Source organism: Tarenaya hassleriana, unplaced genomic scaffold, assembly GCF_000463585.1.
Source record: "Tarenaya hassleriana unplaced genomic scaffold, ASM46358v1 Cleome2, whole genome shotgun sequence".
NCBI lineage: Eukaryota > Viridiplantae > Streptophyta > Magnoliopsida > Brassicales > Cleomaceae > Tarenaya > Tarenaya hassleriana.
Window position 1 is genome coordinate 2,148,686 of NW_010965372.1, and position 22,411 is coordinate 2,171,096.

At 40.2% G+C, this 22,411-nt stretch overlaps 6 protein-coding genes across 6 annotated transcripts; 3 read left to right on the forward strand and 3 right to left on the reverse strand.

Moving 5' to 3' along the window:
* Nucleotides 1–116: 116 nt before the first annotated feature.
* On the reverse strand, nt 117–2,171 carry LOC104811748 (30S ribosomal protein S16-2, chloroplastic/mitochondrial). The gene is made up of 3 exons (XM_010538564.2): nt 1,934–2,171; nt 1,772–1,817; nt 117–487 (listed from the first exon to the last, which is right to left on the reverse strand). Exons 1-3 carry the CDS (start codon nt 2,064–2,066, stop codon nt 274–276), a joined length of 393 nt encoding a protein of 130 aa, XP_010536866.1. The 5' UTR covers nt 2,067–2,171; the 3' UTR covers nt 117–273.
* A 1,629-nt stretch (nt 2,172–3,800) lies between these two features.
* LOC104811749 (IQ domain-containing protein IQM5) lies at nt 3,801–7,551 on the forward strand. The gene is given in 9 exon segments (XM_010538565.1): nt 3,801–3,924; nt 4,092–4,753; nt 5,421–5,517; nt 5,646–5,708; nt 6,108–6,196; nt 6,297–6,384; nt 6,525–6,755; nt 6,871–6,972; nt 7,064–7,551. Coding segments are annotated over 8 exon segments (1,689 nt in total). The 5' UTR covers nt 3,801–3,924; nt 4,092–4,100; the 3' UTR covers nt 7,430–7,551.
* Nucleotides 7,552–8,666: 1,115 nt separating this feature from the next.
* LOC104811750 (casein kinase 1-like protein 1) lies at nt 8,667–12,376 on the forward strand. The gene is made up of 14 exons (XM_010538566.1): nt 8,667–9,182; nt 9,300–9,340; nt 9,766–9,835; nt 9,952–10,100; nt 10,187–10,282; nt 10,376–10,446; nt 10,563–10,624; nt 10,734–10,797; nt 10,878–10,962; nt 11,045–11,171; nt 11,263–11,345; nt 11,427–11,490; nt 11,579–11,712; nt 11,957–12,376. The coding sequence occupies exons 1-14, from the start codon at nt 9,107–9,109 to the stop codon at nt 12,179–12,181; spliced, it is 1,347 nt and encodes a 448-aa protein (XP_010536868.1). The 5' UTR covers nt 8,667–9,106; the 3' UTR covers nt 12,182–12,376.
* A 639-nt stretch (nt 12,377–13,015) lies between these two features.
* LOC104811751 (disease resistance protein RPS2-like) lies at nt 13,016–16,226 on the reverse strand. The gene is given in 2 exon segments (XM_010538567.2): nt 13,016–14,199; nt 14,202–16,226. Coding segments are annotated over 2 exon segments (2,718 nt in total). The 5' UTR covers nt 15,850–16,226; the 3' UTR covers nt 13,016–13,129.
* A 193-nt stretch (nt 16,227–16,419) lies between these two features.
* Nucleotides 16,420–19,622, forward strand: LOC104811752 (lycopene epsilon cyclase, chloroplastic). The gene is made up of 11 exons (XM_010538568.1): nt 16,420–16,920; nt 17,261–17,432; nt 17,550–17,685; nt 17,790–17,900; nt 17,978–18,080; nt 18,223–18,366; nt 18,455–18,562; nt 18,716–18,812; nt 18,905–19,033; nt 19,131–19,263; nt 19,353–19,622. Exons 1-11 carry the CDS (start codon nt 16,624–16,626, stop codon nt 19,516–19,518), a joined length of 1,596 nt encoding a protein of 531 aa, XP_010536870.1. The 5' UTR covers nt 16,420–16,623; the 3' UTR covers nt 19,519–19,622.
* A 97-nt stretch (nt 19,623–19,719) lies between these two features.
* Nucleotides 19,720–21,101, reverse strand: LOC104811753. Its single transcript, XM_010538569.2, has 5 exons — nt 20,949–21,101; nt 20,628–20,790; nt 20,451–20,534; nt 20,156–20,359; nt 19,720–20,063 (listed from the first exon to the last, which is right to left on the reverse strand). The coding sequence occupies exons 1-5, from the start codon at nt 20,994–20,996 to the stop codon at nt 19,975–19,977; spliced, it is 588 nt and encodes a 195-aa protein (XP_010536871.1). The 5' UTR covers nt 20,997–21,101; the 3' UTR covers nt 19,720–19,974.
* Between the last annotated feature and the right edge of the window lie 1,310 nt (nt 21,102–22,411).

Here is a 22,411-nt window from a genome sequence, read left to right on the forward strand (position 1 = left end):
GTGTCTATCACACATTTGGTCCTATTGAAAAATTCCAAAAACCTAATATCTTTTCAAATACACTAAATTATATGGCATTCTTCTTAAAAAAACTCCGTGCCGTTTCTAGAAAAGGCGAGGAAAAACATCTTGTCGTTTATTTTTCATAGAGCGGAGCACAAAGGAATATCCATCCATTCACCACAATATGGAGCTACATCATTTAATGTCCTCACTCATGAATCATACAACTAACTGCCAAGAAGCTACACTAGAAACTGAGGATTGAAGAAATCAGGGCTCATCCTCTTCATCTTCTTTGGGCTCGGTATCGTTAGCGGGTTGCTGTGTATCCAAGAAACGTCCGGTCATTGGGTCAACAGGACGAGTGTCTCGTGGGCCGCCTTTACGTCCCATGGCCACCATCGGGGGAGGGGGGAGTACACCGGCCCTGAAGAGGAGGCGCTGAACAGGCTCTGAAGGCTGAGCACCAACCGATAACCAGTACCTTCACAAGTAGAAATACCCAAAAAAAACCATTCATTTGTTAAAAACTACAAGTTAGTATTACTGTCCTAAATTCCCCATATTTTGTGAGTTTTTGTTAATAGAACAGATTCAGATTACATTTACATACTGCCTTTGTATAAAATCAAGCCTTTGATTTGGCTAACGACTATGGGAGAAACCGAATTAACACATCGCAGTTTGGACTTCAGAGCTCTATGTATGTGATTCTATTGCAGGAACCGTTTAAGAAAATACAGCTGCGTAATGTACAGAGCGCGATAATGGACAACATCTCGACACATGCCACTATTCGAATGTGCTGACGCTATTCACCTGATGTCATAGATGCAGAAGTTCCAAACAAACCGCACCTTTTATTCAAAATGAGGATGCTTCATGCTAAGCTTGTTTTTCTTTTACTTATACCTACAGGGTATTAACGGTTCATATCCAAGAGAACTAGATAGCAGAGAAGCACCAAACTGTTCATAGAGCAACAACACCACGGAAAGGGCAGAGAACCAAAGAACATGAGGATTGATGGGAGGAGTTTAATGTCATCAACACATAGAATATGTTTGATCTTTGGAAAATGTGGGTTTCCTTCCTAAATCGGCAGTTGATTGTAATTCCTGATTTCTACAATAAGGATTAAGGATACTAAATTCTCAACACGACTAGAAAAGAAACTACTCCAGAGGGATAAGATCGAAAACAACAGTGCAAACAGCCTATCCTCAACTTTGGACAAACAAACCAACAAATGATAGCACTAAACCTAAGGATACTACCCATTCAGGACGGAATTCTTCTTGTTTTGTATCACATTAATGCAGAGTTGATAGAACATGGTGTAGACTATGAATATGGACCAACGTAAAGCACTGTTCAAGAGGCAGCTAACAAGATCAAAGGCTACAGCCTACAGCATTACCTCCATCGAACCATGCCAACACTATAACACTTAAAAATGCAGGGCCAAGAACAAGAACAAGTAATAATCCAACTCATCTAAACACTGAACAAAGGAGCATTCAAGAGATAACACTTGAAAATGCATAGCATTGTCTAGCATGAAGAAGCACCTTACAAACGAAATTCAAAAGCTTCAGCATAGTGGTACCCCGAATCATCTTACACTACCCACAAAGGGAATTCCAGAAACAAACAATTTGTCAAAGGCGCTTCTTACAAATTTAACCCAGAAGCTACCGATCTATCAGGAAATGCAAAGCAACAATCCATTTATTGCCAAACCAGATAAAGTTTCAGAAGAACTTACTTGATCCTGTCGAATTTCAGACCCATTCTCTTACCACCGTCTTGTCCTGCACAAAGCCAAACACCGAAATCGAATGAGAACCCACGAAGAGAACGATCAAACTAACAGAAAGACGCATGGACACAGTGTATGCAAAACACAAAACAAGTAGATTTGCATTACCCGGCAAAGGGTTGTAGTACCCTAAGACCTCGAGGTGCTTCCCATCCCTCGGGGATCTGCTGTCAGCTGCCATTACCCGGAAGAACGGCCGATTTCTGCATCCGAATCTCGATAATCGGATCCGTACCACCATTTTCCTCTTTGGTTCTACGAATCTAGCGCGAACGAAATGCTCGAGCTGATCAGATTTTGGATACGGGAGAGAGAACCGACGCAACTCAACCGATAGATTAGGGTTCAGGGCTTTTTGGAATAAGCTGAGACAAAACGACGGCGTTTCCCAAACCTCTAAGTCATTCAGAGGTTCATGTAAGCGGTCGCAATTATAATGTTTCCTACGCAGAGAAAAAATCGTCCCGAGGTTTTTTTTTTTTTTTTTTTTTTGGTTAAAAGTCACGAGTATTTATTGTCGTGTGGGATTAGAAGGGCCGGCCATTCTATCAATCTTTTTTTTTTTATAAAAAAAATATCACAAATGTTTTGACGGTATATTCGATGCATTTATTGAGTTCAGACAGAGTTATATTAACAAATTTAATGTTAGATGAAATCTGTATGAATTAAAACATCTATAATTATCCAAATTATTTTTTATCAATGTTAAAAATAAATATTCGTTCGTGGATATTATCATAAAACCTCTCTAAAATTCCCCCCCCCCCCCCCCAAAAAAAAAAAAAAAATTACTCATCCCGTTTATACGGAGATTATTTGTCGTGAGTTATGTCCTCCGTATGTCTCTTGGACGCGCGTTTGTGAGGTGACCCGAACAGTGAGGTTGCTCCATGATTTCACGACAATATATTATTATCGTCATTTAAAGAATATATTAATATGAATATTTGGGAGGTTGACAGCGAATTAAAGAACGAATCACACGTACAAACAATTGTACGTGGGAAAATAACGCCATAGACTCTTGAAAATCCCATAGTTAGGGCCTTGACCTCCATTCATTGACTTCTATTTCGTGTAGAGTTGCTTTCTTTGACCACACCCATCACTCTTTTTTATTATTAATAATCTACGCCGAATTTTAAAACCCTTCAACTATATATAAAATAAACTATAACTATTATTCTTTGTCGTACGTGTTATTCCTTTGGATAATATCTAAAATATATTCCCAATTTTTTTTTAAAAAAAAAAGTGGTTTTGGTGAAATTTCAAGTCATGGAAGCACATATCTCTCTCTCTCTCTCTATATATATATATACATATATATGTATGATTCATCATCGTGGATATTAGACTTGTGTACACGCGCAAATTTAATAAGGAACACTTTGATCTTTTCAAAAGTCGCAACGTCAAACAAGGGCTCAATTGAATATTATAGTTTGCTTCCGTTATACCTAGATGAATGGCTTGTAACATACTTAGACAGCATGAACCGCAAGAATATATTCAGACTTGTTATACATGTTTGAGTGTGTGTATATATATATATATATATAAATGAACAATTCTGTTAATTACCATAACGTATGCTAACAAATATGTATAAAAAATAGTGTGACTCGGTCTCTCACTCAACTCGGTCATCATAATATAACATATTCAGACTTTTTTTTAAGTGTGCGTAATGTTAAAATATGTCCGTACGGGCATGGCACAGGTGTGTATGTAAAAAAAAAAACACGCAAATCGGGAAACCTCGTGGAGTTTGAATCCCGGAAAAAACATGCAAACCTTTTTGAACGAACGAAAGACCAAACATCGTTTCCACTTGGAAAAATCTTCATCTTTCAACTCCCTGTTTCTTTTTTTCCTTTTCCTGGGAAATCTAAAACCCTTTTTTCATACGTCAGAATATATATATATATATGTATCTATATATATGAATGTCACATGAGCATGAAAAGACATCACCATACATAAAACCTCTCTCTCTCTCTCTCTCTCTTTTGTCTCAAGAAGTGTCTCTGTTTTTGTCGTGCTGCAGTGCATGCAGGGCATAGAGGAAGAGGAGCTGTTTGTTCATTTCTGAGGTAACTTTCTGCTGAAACTTGTGATTCCTTTTGCTCGAACACAGGATTTGCTGTTATTCCTATTTCTTAATTCATCTCGCATGGCAGTAGCAAACCTATACATATATGTGTATATACACACACGTAATCATAGAGGTGTGATTAATTTAATCAAACTGAAATTTCAGGTTGAAGTCATGGGTGTGTCTTTTGCATACAACACAAACGATAAACATACAAGAGAACGTGAAACGACAAGAATCGAGAAATGTGAGGCCACCTCGAAAGAGTTCAGAAGTATGAAGAACCCTAAAGCGGGGAATGCGATTCTTGAGAGAAACCCGTCTTTCAAGACTCTGGTCGATGACAATAACCTACGATATCACGAACCCGAATCGAGAAATTCTGTAATCATGAAGGGTCCAAAGCCCGGAAACGTGATTCTTGAGAGGAGCCCCTCGTTCAAGACTCTGGTCGAGCACGTCAACACCACGAGACGGAACTCTCCCACGAAAACTTTCAGAGACGAAAATCACGGGGCCAAAACGAAAAAATCCGTAAACTTGAAGGGTCCTAAACCCGAAAACGTGATTCTTGAGAGGAACCTCTCTTTCAGGAGCCTGGTCCAGGCGGAGCAAAGGGAGGTCTTGTCTCCAAAGTGTCCGAACAGGGGCGATCTGGGGATCACAGAAAATTCGACGGAGTTGTCTTTCGCCGTGAAGACGCCGTTTTCGTCTCCAAGACCGGTGACGGAGCTTGATGCCGCTGCCGTTAAGTTGCAGAAGGTTTACAAGAGTTACAGAACAAGAAGAAACCTCGCCGACTGTGCCGTCGTCGTCGAAGAGCTATGGTATGTTCTGTTTTATTCCTTTGCTTCTCACATCTATAAAATCCATATACTGCCCCCAGATTTTCCCTTTATTATAATATCTCCGATTTACTTTTAATAATTTCCAGAAAACCCCCGCTCTTTCCGATCTTGGGTTTTTTAAAACAATTCAAAACCTTTAGGATCAGAACGGAAATCTACTGAATTAATCGTGGGCATGTTTCCTCGATTCTCGATATTAATTAGGTTAATCATAACATGATCCGGATGGTTATAGCGTATCTATTAATATCCTCGATTTCGCATTCCCAATACGGTGAATTACCCGATTTGGACAGATTTTTTTTTTTTTTTAATATTGGACACAGATTTTGCATATTCTGCATGTCTGTGTATGGCAAGCTGAGTTTTTTGAATTTTTTGTTTTTGTCATTTTTTAGACGAAAACATGTATTAGCCTTTAGGGTTCGGGTATGTGTCATGGTATCGAGTACGTGCGAGTAAGTTCTTGCAAATTTTGATCCCATGAAATGAACACTGCAATTTACTGCAAAAGGCTAAAAATTACACGTACATCTATGATTGATCTTGAAATTCTCCCTCACTTATACGTGTGTATATATATATATATATATATATATGATTATTATTTCATTTTTCTTGATTATATCATATGTGTTTATTCAAGGTGGAAATTGGAGCAAAGTTCGCCATCATTTTCCACGGATGAGAAGCCAGAGACTGCTATCTCGAGGTGGGCAAGAGCAGGAACCAAAGCAGCTAAGGTATTAATTATGACATATGTTCAAAACAAATTCTAAATTGAATGAGATTTTTTTTGTAATTGGAACTAATTACATCGGTTTTTATATTACTAGACGATATTGAACTTCGTTTTGGTATGGGTTTTCAGGTGGGAAAGGGTTTGTGCAAGGATGATAAAAACATTTTATTTTAAAAAAATATATTGAAATTCGCACGGGGCCATACCGTAGCCAAACCGAATCGGTTCCGGTTAAGGGTTAGTTTAGTTGTCCGATAATTTCCAACCCGCCTTTTCTCACTGTCCTAAAGTAGGTGGTTGACCAAACAAATTAAATGACGATATTTTATTTGATTTCGGAAGATATTTTGTCCCAAACAAATTTGAAAAGATGATAGAATTTATTAGATAATATGGTACCTGGAGTTAATATATTATGGATTTAGTGCAATCTGGTTAATTAATAAAAAATAAAAGTTTGTTTTTTTTTTTTTTTTTTTTTGGTTGAATAGAAGCCGTAAGTTGGCCTAACCATTTAACATGATGTTTATATATATATATATAACTTATATTACAATGTTATTGAGTTTGTCTTTGTGTATTGGGGGACAGATTGATCCACGTCATAGGTACGGACACAACTTGAATTTGTACTATGATGTCTGGTTCGGAAGCAAGAGCTGTCAGCCTTTCTTTTTCTGGTACATCTAAATAATTACTTAATCAAGCCTTTTTTTTTGTAACACTTGCATAACGAACTGCGTTGACTCGAGTCAAACCTTGTGAAAAATGAACCAAAAGGTTGGACATTGGAGAAGGAAGAGAAATAAATCTCGAGAGGTGCCCTCGAACCCTTCTGCAGCGCCAATGCGTCACCTACCTTGGACCCGTACGTACGCATGCATGCATGCAACTGACACGTTTCCTCTAATATAAATATATATGCAGCTTTTTTACTTTATTCTCTCCTTTTTTTCAATCAATTTTGATTATATATATATATTTATTTAATATTGAATTCATGAACAGGAAGAGAGACGAGCGTACGAAGTGGTGGTGGAGGGGGGAAAGCTGATTTACAGGCAAAGCAGAGAAGTGGTGGAAACAGAGGAGGGATCCAAGTGGATATTTGTCCTGAGCACGACAAGAACATTGTACGTTGGTCCGAAGAAGAAGGGTCTCTTTCAACACTCCAGTTTTCTCTCCGGCGCCGCCATCACCGCCGCCGGCAGAATCGTCGCAGACAACGGCTCTCTCAAGGTACACTAGTTAATCTTGATAAATTTAAGCATAATCTCCTTCGCTTTTGGTGTGTGTGTGTATATATAATATCTCACGTTCGTACACATGTTTGTATATATATATATATGTATAGGCTGTGTGGCCGTACAGTGGTCATTATCTCCCGACGGAGGAGAATTTCCGGGAATTCATACGTTTTCTGGAAGAAAACAACGTCGATCTCACTACAGTAAAGGTATCGTGATTAAGTTATTAATTGAACCAGTAATTGCATTTGCTTAACTTAATCACAGATCAGTTGCTGATTATGTAATTATTGTTTTCAGTTGTGTGCGATTGACGATGACAACTATCTCGCCAAGGGAGACGAAAGATCGGAATCGAAGAGCAGAGCGAAATCCGACGGCCAAGATGAGTGCAAGGTAGTCGCCGTTGATCCGACGGTTCAGGAGTCGAGAGAACAGAAGGGCCTATCGTGTACGTGGACCACGGGAGCAGGGCCTAGGATCGGGTGTGTGCGGGACTATCCTACGGAGCTACAGACGCGGGCGCTCGAGCAAGTCAACCTTTCGCCTAGAGTGGCGAATGGGCCAAGTGATTTATTGGGCCTATTGCCTTCGCCTCGGCCCAGACCAAATATTCGACTCTCTCCTCGTCTCGCTTGCATGGGTCTCCCTAGCCCAAGAAACTAATATTTTTTTCTTTAAATATATTTATTTATTTGGGAGAAAATCTCTCCTTTTCTTTTTCTTTTTTTCCCTGGATTTTTTATGCCAATTTTCCCCGCATTGGGTGATTCTTCTTGGTTTGTATTCATTGGAAATAGTATATATATTTATTTTTTAACAGGAATTGTATTTTTAATATTTATATAGTTTTTAATCTATATTTTGAAGATTCAATTTATATTTTTAAATTTATCTAATTAAAACCTCTACTAAATCAGATATACTAAAAACAACTAAATAAGGTATATAGATCTTACATGAATCTTGTTTACATCATATATCACGATTTCTCAAACTTGAAAATTCCCCTAGATCGAAGTTATTATATATAGCTTGTATCTATAGTTCTTTTTTTTTGGTAAATTGTATCTATAGTTATTATAATCGAAATCATGTATAGTTTAATGTGAAATCTCTAAAAACTATTCCACGTAATTGAAAAATAAAACTATTTTAATACCGTGAGATGTGATCTTATGTTGACCGAAACATTGCTGTCATGATTCCAACGTACGGCGTATGGTATGTAAGACTCTGACCGGACCTAGTATGGTCAACATTCAACAAGATGGACGCAGAAGACGATGGATATCACGTGCCCATCACGTCACGCTGACTCACAGGTGTAGAAAAGTCACGTGCCGTTCATGCACGCGTAGCCAACACGCCTGGCCACCCATTTCTCTCTCGTTCGTTCCCGAATAAACATTTTATTTTAAAAAAATATATTGAAATTCGCACGGGGCCATACCGTAGCCAAACCGAATCGGTTCCGGTTAAGGGTTAGTTTAGTTGTCCGATAATTTCCAACCCGCCTTTTCTCACTGTCCTAAAGTAGGTGGTTGACCAAACAAATTAAATGACGATATTTTATTTGATTTCGGAAGATATTTTGTCCCAAACAAATTTGAAAAGATGATAGAATTTATTAGATAATATGGTACCTGGAGTTAATATATTATGGATTTAGTGCAATCTGGTTAATTAATAAAAAATAAAAGTTTGTTGATGGTGTTTTGAAAGATGTTCATGTGATTTTTTTTGTTAAAGATGTTAATGTGATTTTCCTACTAAGGTGAACCGGATTCGGGTTTAGGGTTTAAACCGAACCGGGAAATTTTCCAATGAAACCGGAACCGTGAAGCCGCAAGGAAAGAGAGAGGAGAGAGAGAGGAGGAGAAGAAAAGGAAAAGACCAAGCTTTGAAAAACATCCTCATATTATTTGTTCTCTGTCCATCGAAACTCTTCTATCTTCGTTCGAATTCTAGAGACGTTTGGGAAAAAAAACCCGGCATTCGGTTGTGACGAACATTTGTTCTCGATCGAGAGGTGGGCGAAGATGTTTATTGGGTTTTGTTTCTTCTCCTTGTTCCTGCGAATTATTTGCCCCATTGTCGGCGGAAAAATCCGCTAATTTCCCCCTTTTCTTTGTGTTTTCTCCTACCCGGGATTGGATTTGTATGAATCTCTTTTAATTTTTTTTTATATACATATTTGGAGATTACGAGTTGTTGGCGCGGCTGGTTCTGGGGCAAAGAAAGTTTTTTTTTTTCCTTTTTTTTGGGGAAAAGGATCGCCTTTGAATCAACGTAGGGCTTGAGATTGTAGTTAGGGTTTCGGAATTCGGGTCGTCGTTTGTGATGGAACCTCGCGTGGGAAACAAGTTTCGGCTCGGCCGGAAGATCGGAAGCGGTTCGTTTGGGGAGATCTACCTCGGTTCGTCTTCCCGATTCGATTTTCTTGTCGTTTTCGTTTGCTGGATATTTCCCCTAAATTACATGGGGTTTGATATTGGAGTATTCTGATATTGTTCTTAATTGTGGTGTTTATTAGGTACTAATATCCAGACGAATGAGGAGATCGCAATTAAGTTTGTGAGTGTTGTTGATGAGCTTTTGATAATCCTCGTTTGGTGTTTTTCTCATTCAATTTCTGTATAATTCTTATTAGTAGAGGCTGGAATGGAGGTATATACCTTAATTGTCTGATTATTCATTTGGTCTCACCATGAAAATGCACGGTGGAGGAAGTTCTTTGGCGAGATTTAGGACATGGGCTTTTAACATTGTTCTAGTTGCCTGAATTTGATCAGCATTCGCAGGAAAAAAGGCGATAATCTCGCAATTTTATCTATTTTTCGTTCCAAGTAATGTATATTCAGATAGCTTGGAGTCCCACATTGCCAAATGTCTCTATTTTCCGGTTTCTGAAAATTTCCAGGATAATTTCGACCGGTTTTGTGTGAGTTGCTGGGTTTTATAGCAGTTGGAAGCTGATAATGTATCCATTTTTCCTGCAGGAAAATGTGAAAACAAGACATCCACAGCTGTTATATGAATCGAAGTTATATAGGATTCTTCAGGGAGGAAGTAATGATTCTTCTTTTAAGAAACCGTATTTTCTGATAAGGAGCTTGGTATTATTCCCATGTTCTGATTCTCACGGCTTGCATTATTTTTTTATCCTTGTGTTTTAACTTTGGCAGCCGGGGTTCCAAATATCAAATGGTTTGGAGTCGAAGGGGACTACAACGTTTTGGTGATGGATTTGCTTGGACCGAGCCTTGAAGATCTATTCAATTTCTGTAGCAGGAAACTTTCCTTGAAGTCGGTTCTCATGCTTGCAGATCAGATGGTAGGTCCCCCCCCTTTTTTTTAAAAAAAATTTCCTTGTTTCGGGAGTGACAGATTTTCACCGGTTTCTTTTGTTTTATATGTAAGATCAACCGTGTTGAGTTTTTCCATTCGAAATCTTTCCTTCACCGAGATCTCAAGCCGGACAATTTTCTCATGGGCTTGGGAAGACGGGCAAACCAGGTTTATCACCTTAATCCTTTAAGATAATGGTCATGGTCTTTTGGTTCTCCTTTTGTTTTCATCAGAATGGCTGATTATTATAACATTCTGAAGGTATATATCATCGACTTTGGACTGGCCAAGAAATACAGGGATAGTACAACCCATCAGCATATTCCCTACAGGTAAGACGAGACTGTATTATGCGTCAATTCCCTTTTGTTCTTCCATTGGGCAGCAGGATCGTTGCGTAGATGCCAAATCACATGTGATGCCGATCTTGGTTCATATAATATTGCAGGGAGAATAAGAATTTGACTGGAACTGCAAGATATGCGAGCATGAACACCCACCTAGGAATCGGTAAGCTTGAAAAGTCTGCTTCAGTTTTATAGTCTCTTATTTTCCCAAGCTTTCTCTTCATTAGATATCGAGGTTTGACACTTTTTCATATGTTTTTTTCTTTACCCAGAACAAAGTCGAAGGGATGACCTAGAATCTCTCGGTTATATCCTCATGTATTTCCTAAGAGGAAGGTTCGTTTTTGCTTACATGCCCAGCTCTGATCTGCTCTGTTTTTTCACATTGGCTGACCCTCGGAAGTTTTCATTTCCAGTCTTCCATGGCAAGGACTGAAGGCTGGAACGAAGAAGCAAAAGTACGAGAGGATTAGTGAAAAGAAAGTCTCTACATCCATCGAGGTAAGTCCCTTCTCAAGTTTGCTGCTTTATTCCAAAATGAATTTCATGCAATCTGAATTTTTTTTATGATCGTCTATTCTAGGCCTTATGCCGTGGTTACCCGTCTGAATTTGCGTCCTACTTCCATTACTGCCGATCACTCCGTTTTGACGATAAACCAGATTACGCATATCTCAAGAGAATATTCCGGGATCTATTTATCCGCGAAGGTTTTTGAAGTTCTCTTCTTCATCAAAACAAACGAACCTATATCATTCTTTTAGCAAAAACCCTGACAGGATTCAATGGTATATGATGCAGGGTTTCAATTCGATTACGTGTTTGACTGGACCATCTTGAAGTATCAACAATCCCAACTGACTACTCCGCCGTCCCGTGGCATTGTAAGTGTGATTCTCTTATTTCTCTCGCCCCAACGGAACAGGCATTGGACATTTTCTCATCGAGTGTTTGTTTTCCTGTAGAATACTGGTGTTGGAACGAGTGCCGGGTTGCCTCCAGGCATTTCCAGCATCGATCGATACACAGGTACATGTTCAAATCACCAATCAAAATAATCTTTTTTTTTTTTGTTTCCGCCTCTCATTTTCTCTTGGGGTTGGAATTGGAAACGAAGGTGAGGAAGAAGGGCGTCAGGTCGGGTTTAGCGAATCAACGAGGCGGAGAATGTCGGGAACTATTGAGAACTCGGGGAACCTTTCGAACCAACAGAGGATTGGAGAGTCAGCCATTGCTAGAGACTCTCTTATGGTATGTTTCTCCGACTCTTCACTTGTTGTCCCTCTACACTCTCTGAACATCCGAATCTGTCCTTTCATATCTGTTTTTAGAAAAAAAAAAAGTATTTTTATCCGAAGGGTGATGTTTTTGGGTACCCAAAAAAGGACAATGCTTTAAGTTCAAGTTTTTATGGGTTTTATAAGCATTTTGCCTTGCAAATTTGACTTTTGTTTTTGTGGGTTTTACATCTGGTGATGGTGATGTATATATGCAGAGTTCATCGGTGTTTGCACAGTCTGGGGGATCGTCGAGGAGGGTGACGAGCGGAAGCAGCAGCCGGGAGGCATTTCTGCAGAGGAGCCGCACCAACGACGCCAGCCGCGGGGTTTCTTCCTCGGAGGCGAAGAGGTCGTCCTCCGCTCGAAAGCACTACGATGTCCCCATCAAAGGCATCGACTCCCTCCATCTCTCCGACCACAGGTCTCACCACCACCACTGACCACCATCGTCAATTATAAACTAAACGACGAGATAAGAGCCCGTTGATGTAATCTTTGTTTAGGGGAAAAAAAGAAAGAAAGAGCTTACTATTATTGTTTCTGTTTTTTTTGGGAATGTTGCGAGGTGTTTTTATGTTTACATCGAGATGGCCGCTTCTAATAATGCATTCGTTCGTCTCGTGCTTCTGCCAAAATCTGTGGTATGTTGTTTTATTTAGTGTGGGGAATTAGGGTTCAGGCCCAAGTCTCGGAATGGGTCAAATTCGTATAAATCAAATGCTATGATTCAAATTCAAAAGTATAAGATTCCGTTTCCTTCTTCTTTCTCGTTCTCTCTCTCGAGACGATCTCCTCCCATTGGAAACCCTAATCTCGTCATCTTTAGAGTTGGAAAGCTTCGCTCGCTGGCTACTATCTCTGCAATTCCAGGTTAGGAAGTGCCTTGAGGCCATCAGAACTTGGAGCTTTGTTTTTTTTTTTTAAACCTGCTTTGATGGTGGTTTCCGTTCGGGCTGGGGTCAGTATCTCTGGAGTTAGGGTTTTATCTTATACCATGTGAAGAGCAAGTTTGGCCTTTCTTCTCCTCTCCGATCTCATTTGCAACTTTGGAAACGCCAATTTAAACCATGCCCTTTTGTCTGCTGCTGCTTGGCGGTTCTTTGAGTATCTGGTTTCGTTATCTGATCTTTGCATTCTCGATCACATCTTTTATTTTTTTTTCCTGAATCTCTACGGACTGAATCGAATGTGCGCAGTTAGTATTCATGTGAGTAAATCATGCTTGAACTTCAGCTACAACGATCTTGTACAGAATTATTTCAGCATTCTCTGTGTGCTTAAGTTGAGCACTTTGTTTTTCTTCCATTCATTTTCGAGGGTGGTGTATAACGACCAGATATTGTGTGTACATGACTGTTTCTATAATGTCCCATCAGTTTGGTTTGGAATCATGGGAGACATAGAAGCTTTATGTCAGGTTGGTGAAGTTCGTCCCATTCCAGTGCATCCCACCATTCTTTGTTTCCGTAAACTGTTGGCACCTTCTTTTGCATCTTCCCTAGAAATGGCAGTTCCTTCATCTTGGGGCAATCTGAAATAGCTAAAGTCTCCAGATTTGGAAGCAAAAATTGAGATGGAAGGATGCTTCTCAGTTCCGGGAGATTCCTCAATGATAAAGTCTTCAGGCTGGGGAACGAGGCTGGATCTTCAGCAGAGTACCTTTCTTGTTCGCTTATCAGTTCTTCTAGCTCTCTGCAGTCGAACAAGTCAACCACCTCTAGCTTGGGAAGTTGAAGAAGCCATGAGACCTTCTTCAGCTTGGGGCAACGCGAAATGTTAATGCATCTGACACTTCGTAGGCACTCCTGGCTTACTGGATTCTCCCAGACCCTTGTCAAGTTACGGAGGCTGTGTAAGGTCAGAACCTCAAGATTTGGCAGCCAGTCAATGCTGGTACTTTCAGCCTCTGTGGACACGGCCAGGTGTTCCAAGTCATGGCAACTTTTGATACTTAGTCTTCTCAGCCTCCTGCCAAGTTCGGATGGAAGATTTAACAGGGACGGGCCATGGCACTGTTCGATATGAAGATACTGTATGTGCTTGTGTAAGACGGTAAACTCTTGGAGCATGTTCAGGGTCTCCTGTGATAGAACAGTAATACCAAGCGTGGTGAGATTTTTCAGGTGTTCCAAGTGTGAAAACCGGAGTTCTTCTTCATCTGATGGTTCAAAGGCCTGCATTTCCCAACCTGCATAACTATAGTACAAGTTAAGAACCTCGAGCTTGCTCAACCTACAGATGGCATCTCGTGGGATCGTTTGAAGAAGCTGAGTTCTTTGCAGGTCCAGATGCTTCAGCTTTTTGAGATTTCCGACCTCTCTGGGTAATGCACTTATCTTTGTTCCTGACAGAGCAAGATGGTTCAACTCGATCAGATACTCAATGGATGGTGGAATCTCGGTCAGACTGGTGAAGGACAAGTCCAAGACTCTAAGAACAGGCATGTGCGTGAAAAATTCTTCGGAAGGTCCTTCAAGTTGCTGTTGCGTTGGAGCATCAATGTTGTCAGATTCGGACAGACGGGTTTGTCGGGCAATCTATAGATTCTGTTATCCATCAATGAAATCACCAATGCTGGTCGCCAGTTTTCTGCTCCGGGAGCTTCAGTGAGTCCCATGTTCGGTTCAACTAAAATCATCTCCTTCTCAGCACCTTGTTCAGTTGCCATCCACAGCGCAAAGCTTCTGAGGACATTATGCATCTTCACCTGTGTTCTCTCATCCCCAGTCTCCAACAAGCATGCGGCTTTCAAATCTCCAATCAGAGCATAGCCCTTATAAATGGCGTTAATGCCACGGGAGCTGGTGAGAAACTCCTCGCCGACCCAGTACTCTACAAGCTTCTCTATCTCTACAGAGTATTCTTCCGGAAATAAAGCACAATACAGGAAACAAGCTCGCAACAGATCACTCTCAAGATTGTCGTAGCTGAACTTCAAAAGGGCAAAGACTTCTTCCATGCCTCGTACCTCAGCTGGAGATCTATCGAGAACTTCAGTCACGTGAATCCATTCTTCCTCGGTTTCTCTATGGGCCATGGTCCGGCCAACATTGATCAATGCAAGTGGCAGCCCTCCACATTTTCTTAATATGGTTTCGGAGAGTGGGCGAATTGGTGGTGACTCCAAAAGGTCTATTCTCCCGATCTTATCGCAGAAGAGCTGCCATGCATATTCCTTTCCCAGAAACTCAATCTTCAATCTTCGTTGCACGCCCATTGCGCTGCAGACAGAAGTGGAACGAGTCGTGAATATAACCTTGCATTTGTTTCCCTTGTTAGGCCGTGGGATTCCGACCTTCTCAAAGTCAATCTCTTCCCAGACATCATCAAGCAGCAACAGGAACTGCTTCTGTTTCATCGCCCTGTAAATTCTCAGAGCTCTCTGCTCGCCACTTTCCCTCTCTTCCCATGACAAGCCCAACCTTGTTCCGACGGCATGCTGAATTGTACAAAAGGCAAACTCTCTTGCTACCGTAACCCAAATCACTACATCATACTCGTGAGATTTCGTGATCAGTTCATTGTTGATGTTCTGAAGGAGTGTTGTCTTTCCAATGCCACCAGGTCCATAGATCCCGACGATACCCGTTTCTTCCTCGGCAAGAAACTCCCAGATCTGATCCATCATTCCTGTAATCCCGATCGCCGGCCTGATGGGTATCTCCTTGCAATGCTCGTGATTCACCCCACCATCAGTTTTGATATCGCCGGCTCTTTCTTTTAGCTCACCGATGTTCTTCAGCATGACCGAAACCTTCTTGCTCAGCTTGTAATCCCCACAGCAACATGCCCTTAAACAACAGAGGTATCTCCTCATTCTCCTCCTCGTCCTCTGCCTTTGTCGTTCATAATGACCCAAAATCGTTTTAGTTTCTGTCTCAGCGGCTTGGACAGAGTTCTGTTACTCTCTGGCTCTGTGGGTGCTGGTCCGTCCTTGAACCTCGTCTTGCTCGATCTGTTTAACCAGGTCATCTCTTATGGCCTTCAAGTCATTGATATACGTTTCAAGCTCGGAGATTTCTTGACTGAGATTACTCGTTTGCCTTGTTCTTTGAAACAGATATTCGCATAAGATCGCAGCTACGCCCACAAGAGATGTGCAATCCATTGGATGATCGATTTCACTCTCTCGTTCGATGAGCAAACAGAAAATGATAACAAGGGGAGTAGCAAATGCAAGAATCTGACAAGAGTTGACTGAGAATGAGTCAAAGTCTTCGGCAATAGGGTTGTCTGAATTCTTAAGATACGAGAGATCAGCCAATCAGTCTTCGCCTGCTTCTCTGTTCACTGCTCAAAGGTGTAGCCTTTGGACTTTTCTTTGCCTTTCGTTTTGTCTTTTAAATAATTAATTAAATATACGGAATAGGACTAAGGAATAGCAAAGCCATCAGATATTTGCAAATTTAAAAAAATGAGGATTCAATCTGTAAACTTTTTATATTTTTTTGGGGATATTATCAGTTAATTAATTAATTGAACTGGCAATGGCATTGTTTGTGAAGGCCCAAATTCGGATTCGGCCCAATATTACAACATGTTATCGAGACCTGATGAGTTGTCGTCTCCTCGGCTAAAGTCTCACTGTTCAACCAATGAAAATCATCCACGCGGTGATCGGTCTGCCACGTCATCGGGTTTACCGCTTAACGGCTCCAAACCTTATCCTCGCTCGAGCCCTCTCTGCTCTCCAACCCATTGGAAAATTGGAACAATATTCTCCCGATCACTCGTGCAAATGATTGAACCGAACCCTTCTTTTTCATGTGGACTTTTGCTTCGATATCAATGGCATTAGATCTTTCGTCTTCGCCTTGACGACGAGAATCTCTGATAATTTCATCTCTTTAAGTTTTTTTTTTTAAAATTTTTTTGGGGGAAAATGGAGTGCGTTGGAGCTCGGAACTTCGCGTCAATGGCGGTTTCCGCTTTTCCGTCGCGGAGGTCTCGAAGAAAGCTCCCTCTGGCTACAAAACAGAGGTTTACGAATCTTCGGTACAGTTGGTGCAGAGTCAGAGCCGCCGCCGGCGGAGGCGGCGCCGTGGGGAAGAGTTGCGTGGCGGTGAGAGAAGATTTCGCCGACGATGAAGATTACGTGAGGGGCGGTGGTTCGGAGCTTTTGTTCGTCCAAATGCAGCAGAAAAAGAACATGGATGGGCAGTCCAAACTTGCCGATAAGGTCAGTGAATTACTTGTTTAGGAAGGAATCGGACGTTCCGTGTGATCTTAGGAGAAATTCAAGCCTAATTTCATGAATCAGATGCTCAATCTGGTTGTGTTTTACGTGATTTTTCCAGTTTCTCTGTTTTCTTTCGATCTTAGTGACCTTATCAAATGCAAATTCTGGATCAATTCAGCAGTTTCCTATGATCATTGTTGATGTTTTTGGCTAGAGATTCACCTTAATTCTTGCAACTGTTTCTCATCTCCTATGTTTAGATCTTGTTGTTCATGTTCATGTTCATGTTCTGGTTAGAGCTTATACCTGACAACTCCATTTTTGTAACGGGGTTTCATAGTTACCTCCAATATCGATTGGTGATGGGGTTCTAGACCTGGTGGTTATTGGCTGTGGTCCTGCGGGTCTTGCCTTGGCTGCAGAGTCAGCTAAACTCGGGTTAAGGGTCGGACTCATCGGACCGGATCTTCCTTTCACGAACAATTACGGCGTCTGGGAAGATGAATTCAAAGGTAACCCATCTCGTCGCTATTCTAGAAATTATCTCTCCGTAGTCTTTACATTCTATCCAAAAAGCCTTGTTTCTCTTATTTGTATTGGCATCTTGTTGTCCATTTATGATCTTTCAGACCTCGGGCTGCAAAAATGTATCGAGCATGTCTGGCGAGACACGATTGTGTACCTGGACGATGACAAACCCATTACGATTGGCCGTGCTTACGGGCGAGTCAGTCGGGATCTACTCCATGAGGAGCTGTTGAGGAGGTAAGAATTTCCACTCTGGATCCTGAAATTTCACTTCCTCTAGTTATTGCTCATCCCTCTGGTTATACTTGTTTTGGATACGTAATCCATTAATTAATTTCTAGGTGTGTCGAGTCAGGTGTCTCGTATCTTAGCTCAAAAGTCGATAGCATATTGGAAGGTGCTGATGGCCACAGCCTCGTTGCCTGCGAACACAACACTATCGTTCCCTGCAGGTACAAGACTTTAAGACTTTTGTATTGTCTTATTTTGGCTTTGTCCATTTGAAGATTCTGACACAAAATAAGAACAGGCTTGCCACTGTTGCATCGGGAGCAGCTTCAGGAAAGCTCTTGCAATATGAAGTTGGGGGTCCGAGGGTGTCTGTCCAGACAGCATACGGCGTGGAGGTTGAGGTACAATATGGTATTCTGCAGTAACAACCCATTGCTTAGAAACTCCGAAAAATGTTCGGGGATGTCTGATGAATCTTTTTTAAGAGAAGACTTTTGCTGTTAAGATGAACTCTTTTGGCATTTTTATATGAAACATTTACAGGTGGAAAACAATCCATACGATCCAGACCAGATGGTTTTCATGGATTACAGAGATTACACCAGACAGAAAATCCGGAGTTTAGAAGCTGAGTATCCAACGTTCCTATACGCCATGTCTATGTCAAAGACGAGAGTGTTCTTTGAGGTTTTCTCCTTCCGTTTCTCACATGTTATATATCTAAATTGTTGAGTTTAAAACTCTGCTACTTATCAGTGAACCATTCCCCAAGCAGGAGACATGCTTGGCCTCAAAAGAGGTCATGCCTTTCGATTTGCTCAAGCAGAAGCTCATGATAAGATTAGAGACAATGGGAGTTCGAATTCTCAAAATTTATGAAGAGGTAATAATCTCTGCCTAGAAAATGTAAACCCGTTAACGGTATCCTTCCCTACGAGCAACAGTGATCAAAAGTTTCCATTTTCCGAAACATGGAGAGAGATTTTCAGACAGTTTCTGCTAGGTTGCTTTCTTAGTTATTCTGAATAAACCGCAGGAATGGTCTTACATCCCTGTTGGAGGCTCCCTACCAAACACTGAACAGAAGAATCTCGCCTTTGGTGCAGCCGCGAGCATGGTACACCCGGCAACAGGTAAGAACATGTTTGATCATCTAACCATGCTTCGGTTACTCAGATTTATTTTTGAGACTGCCCATCCTGTCTTTCTTCTACTGATGAAACAGGCTATTCGGTAGTAAGATCACTGTCCGAGGCTCCAAAATACGCTTCTGTAATAGCGAGAATACTTGGAAACAAACCTTCCACCACAAAACACATCAATGGCGGAAACAACAGCAATATCTCAATGCAAGGTAAAAGAAGCTAAAATAATATCCACAAGAACCAACAGCTCGTGAAAGATGCACACTCTGTTTTCCTGTTTGATTTTTGTTGTATATACAAATGAAGCTTGGAATTCACTGTGGCCAAGAGAAAGGAAGAGGCAGAGATCGTTCTTCCTGTTCGGGTTAGCTCTCATACTGGAACTCGACATAGAAGGCATCAGGTCGTTCTTCCACACTTTCTTCCGCCTTCCAAACTGGTGAGCCCGAAAAAATTTTAGAATGTGATCCATTTTTGTACAATCTTTTGTTTGATATATCTGAAGAAAGACATACATAAATGGTGCAGGATGTGGCAGGGATTCCTGGGGTCGACACTGACATCAACAGAGCTAATGATATTCGCATTGTACGTGTTCATGATAGCACCGAACGACATGAGGAAACGCCTCATCCATCATCTCTTCTCCGACCCAACTGGCTCTATCATGGTTCGGACCTATCTCTCTCTCTGATATGTCGTTAGGAACATAACAGTCATCTGTAAATCTCCAAAAGTTTCTCAATACCCGACTTCAAAATATTTGCTCTCTTTCAAATTTGAATCCGAATTCGTAAATGCCCGCGAATATAAATCTACATGACATAATTTTTAAACGAATACCAGAATAATTTTGTTATAAACAATTATATCCCCTCAATTCTGAATACAAATCTTAAAATAAAATAATTTCGCATACAAATCCAAATAATATTTTCGGTTATTCAACCCGATCCCCTCCTGTACGTGATTCATTGTGTGTGTTGGGATACATTCTTTCCGTATCTATATTTTGGCAAATATTTCGTTTTACCTAAACACAGTTAAAGCATCCAAGGAAATCAATGGTGTATACATACAAACATATATACATATAATACATAGATAGCTTCAAGCATATATATACACATGCTTGTAGCTTGAGGGATCATCAAACTTGGGTAAACTCGAGGGCATTTGAGTCTGGATCTCTTGTGAACAATGCTGGCCTTCCCGACCGGCTCATTGTGTACGGAATCCCTACAGTTAGCTCAAAACAAAACCATCTCAGTAAAGACGTAACAAAAAAAAATCCTTCAATCCAAAAAAAAGAAAGAAAGTGATGACCGAACCAGCTCTGTCGAGAATCTCTTTCAGCCTGGACACATCACGGATCGCGATGCAAGCATGACGGTCCCTGCCACCATGGTCGGGACGACCGGTCAACGGGTCCGGATTCGGAAGCTCCATTAGATGAATCATCTCCGAACCAATCCATAACCAGGCCCCTCTGTACGGAAGCTTCTCATCTGGTCTTTCCTCGTTTATCTCAAGACCTGATTTGATCAGACAAATGAGCAATGTGCTTACCAACTTCATCACACGAACAGTGTTTCAGAGTGAACTTGAATTTGAAATAATACCGACCGAGAATGTTCTGGTAAAACTCGAGAGATCGTTCGAGATTTTCACAGAGCAATCCAACGTGATGAACTCCCACAACACCGTACTCTGAAAAAAAACAAAACCATACAAATGTTCGTAAATGAATTTGGAAATTGATCATGGAAATGGAAAAAAGAAAGAAAGAAAAAGATTTATTACCGAGCCGATCAGTTTTGTTCTCTACCACAGCCCCTTCAACAGATCCCTGAGCTTTCGTCCTCAACCCACATCCCCCATTGAATCTTCTTCCTTTTCTCAGGACGTTCTTCCCAATCTCGAAATATGTCTTTGCAGATACGTTTACGCAAGCAAACTTCGAACACTAGAACGAAACGATCGATTCAAAACAACACACCATGATGATTCCACATTTCAACCCTAATCTCATCGAATTCGAGAAGAAAGGACAGAAAATTTTCCGAATTCGCGAACAAACAGTGTCCGAGTAGAGAGGAAATCGCGAGCAGATCAAATTGGTACCTTTGGCTGCGGATCAATCGAAACAGAAGGGCTGACGAGAGACGCCATTGATGAACAGCTTATCCTCTCGACCGCTTAATCATTCACTTAGAAGAGTTGCTTGTGGTCATGAAACTAGAGAGCCACAAAACCACAGACAAAGTTTTGTCAATATGTGAAAGAAGTGGGCATTTTGTGTGATTTCTTCATATTTATTTATTTAAACAAAAATCAATTCAATTTATTCGGCCATATAAATTTAATGGCCCATTCCCCTAATCGGCGGCCCATTGGGTAATGTACGTCCATAATTATTATTCCATTTGATTATATTAAATTCGAGAATTTCGGTTAATTATATTCAAATTCAAAAAATTATAATTATTCTAGTTTTATAGTAAATTCGATTCGATAAAATTTTATTTCCGTTTGGAATTAGTTTTTTTGTTTGTAAAATTATTTATAGTCTCGAATAATTTTTTTGATTATTTTCATTCGATTCGAAATTATTTTATTTTTATTTTAAAAATCGTAACTAACCGATTTTTGTAAAAAATATAACTTAATTGCAGTTATTTATTATTTGATTCGATTATTCATTATAATCAGATTGGTCATTTTCTCGAAAAATATTGTTATTTATTGGTATAAAACTATATGTTTTGTTTCATTTTATTTTATAAAAATGTATATTTTGCCGGGAGATATTAAATAATAGACGATTGGCTCACTGTATTTAATTGAATTTGTTTAATGCCCAGCTTTCCTTCTCTGATTTAGAGGGGTCCAAGCAACAGAGGACACGTGGCTTCAGGCAGGAGAACTACATTTTTATTTTAATTGTTTTACGGGAAATAAATTTCTAAAAAAAAGCAGGATATTTATGGAAGTGAGGGATGTATCTGTCAGTGCAATGAACCTTTCCTCATCTTTCCCGCCACCCAACTAACAAATCTCTGACCGTACACGTCATTCATAAACTCATGACTTTCCCATGCTTACGTGGCGGTCATCCGCCGGATTTGCGACATCATTGGGTCCCACGCGGCATGGATAAAATTATTTACGAATAAAGTAATAAATAATCTGTGAACAACACAACACGGACGGCACTCTCCTTCTGTTGGGAAAAAAATTGATTTATTGAAAAGTAACCTGCATGTATTATTTAATGATAAAAACAATATAATTCTTTTATCGACAATTACGATTTTGCCGGGAGATAATACAATTATTTACTTTTTTTTCGTATGTAAATTGTTTAGAATTTAAGTCCTTTTGTGTATTTAATTATAAGAATGAAAACAAGGAATCAGAATATTATTTGAAATATTTATTCCGCTAAAATTGTGGCGAGGCAATATATTTTTATTCGTGATTATGGAAAAAATGAAGATTTAAATTGACCATTTTGACTAATGGAAAAAAAAGGAGAGAGATGCAATAATGGAGGCGAAACAGTAAGTGAGAGGTAAATACATAAC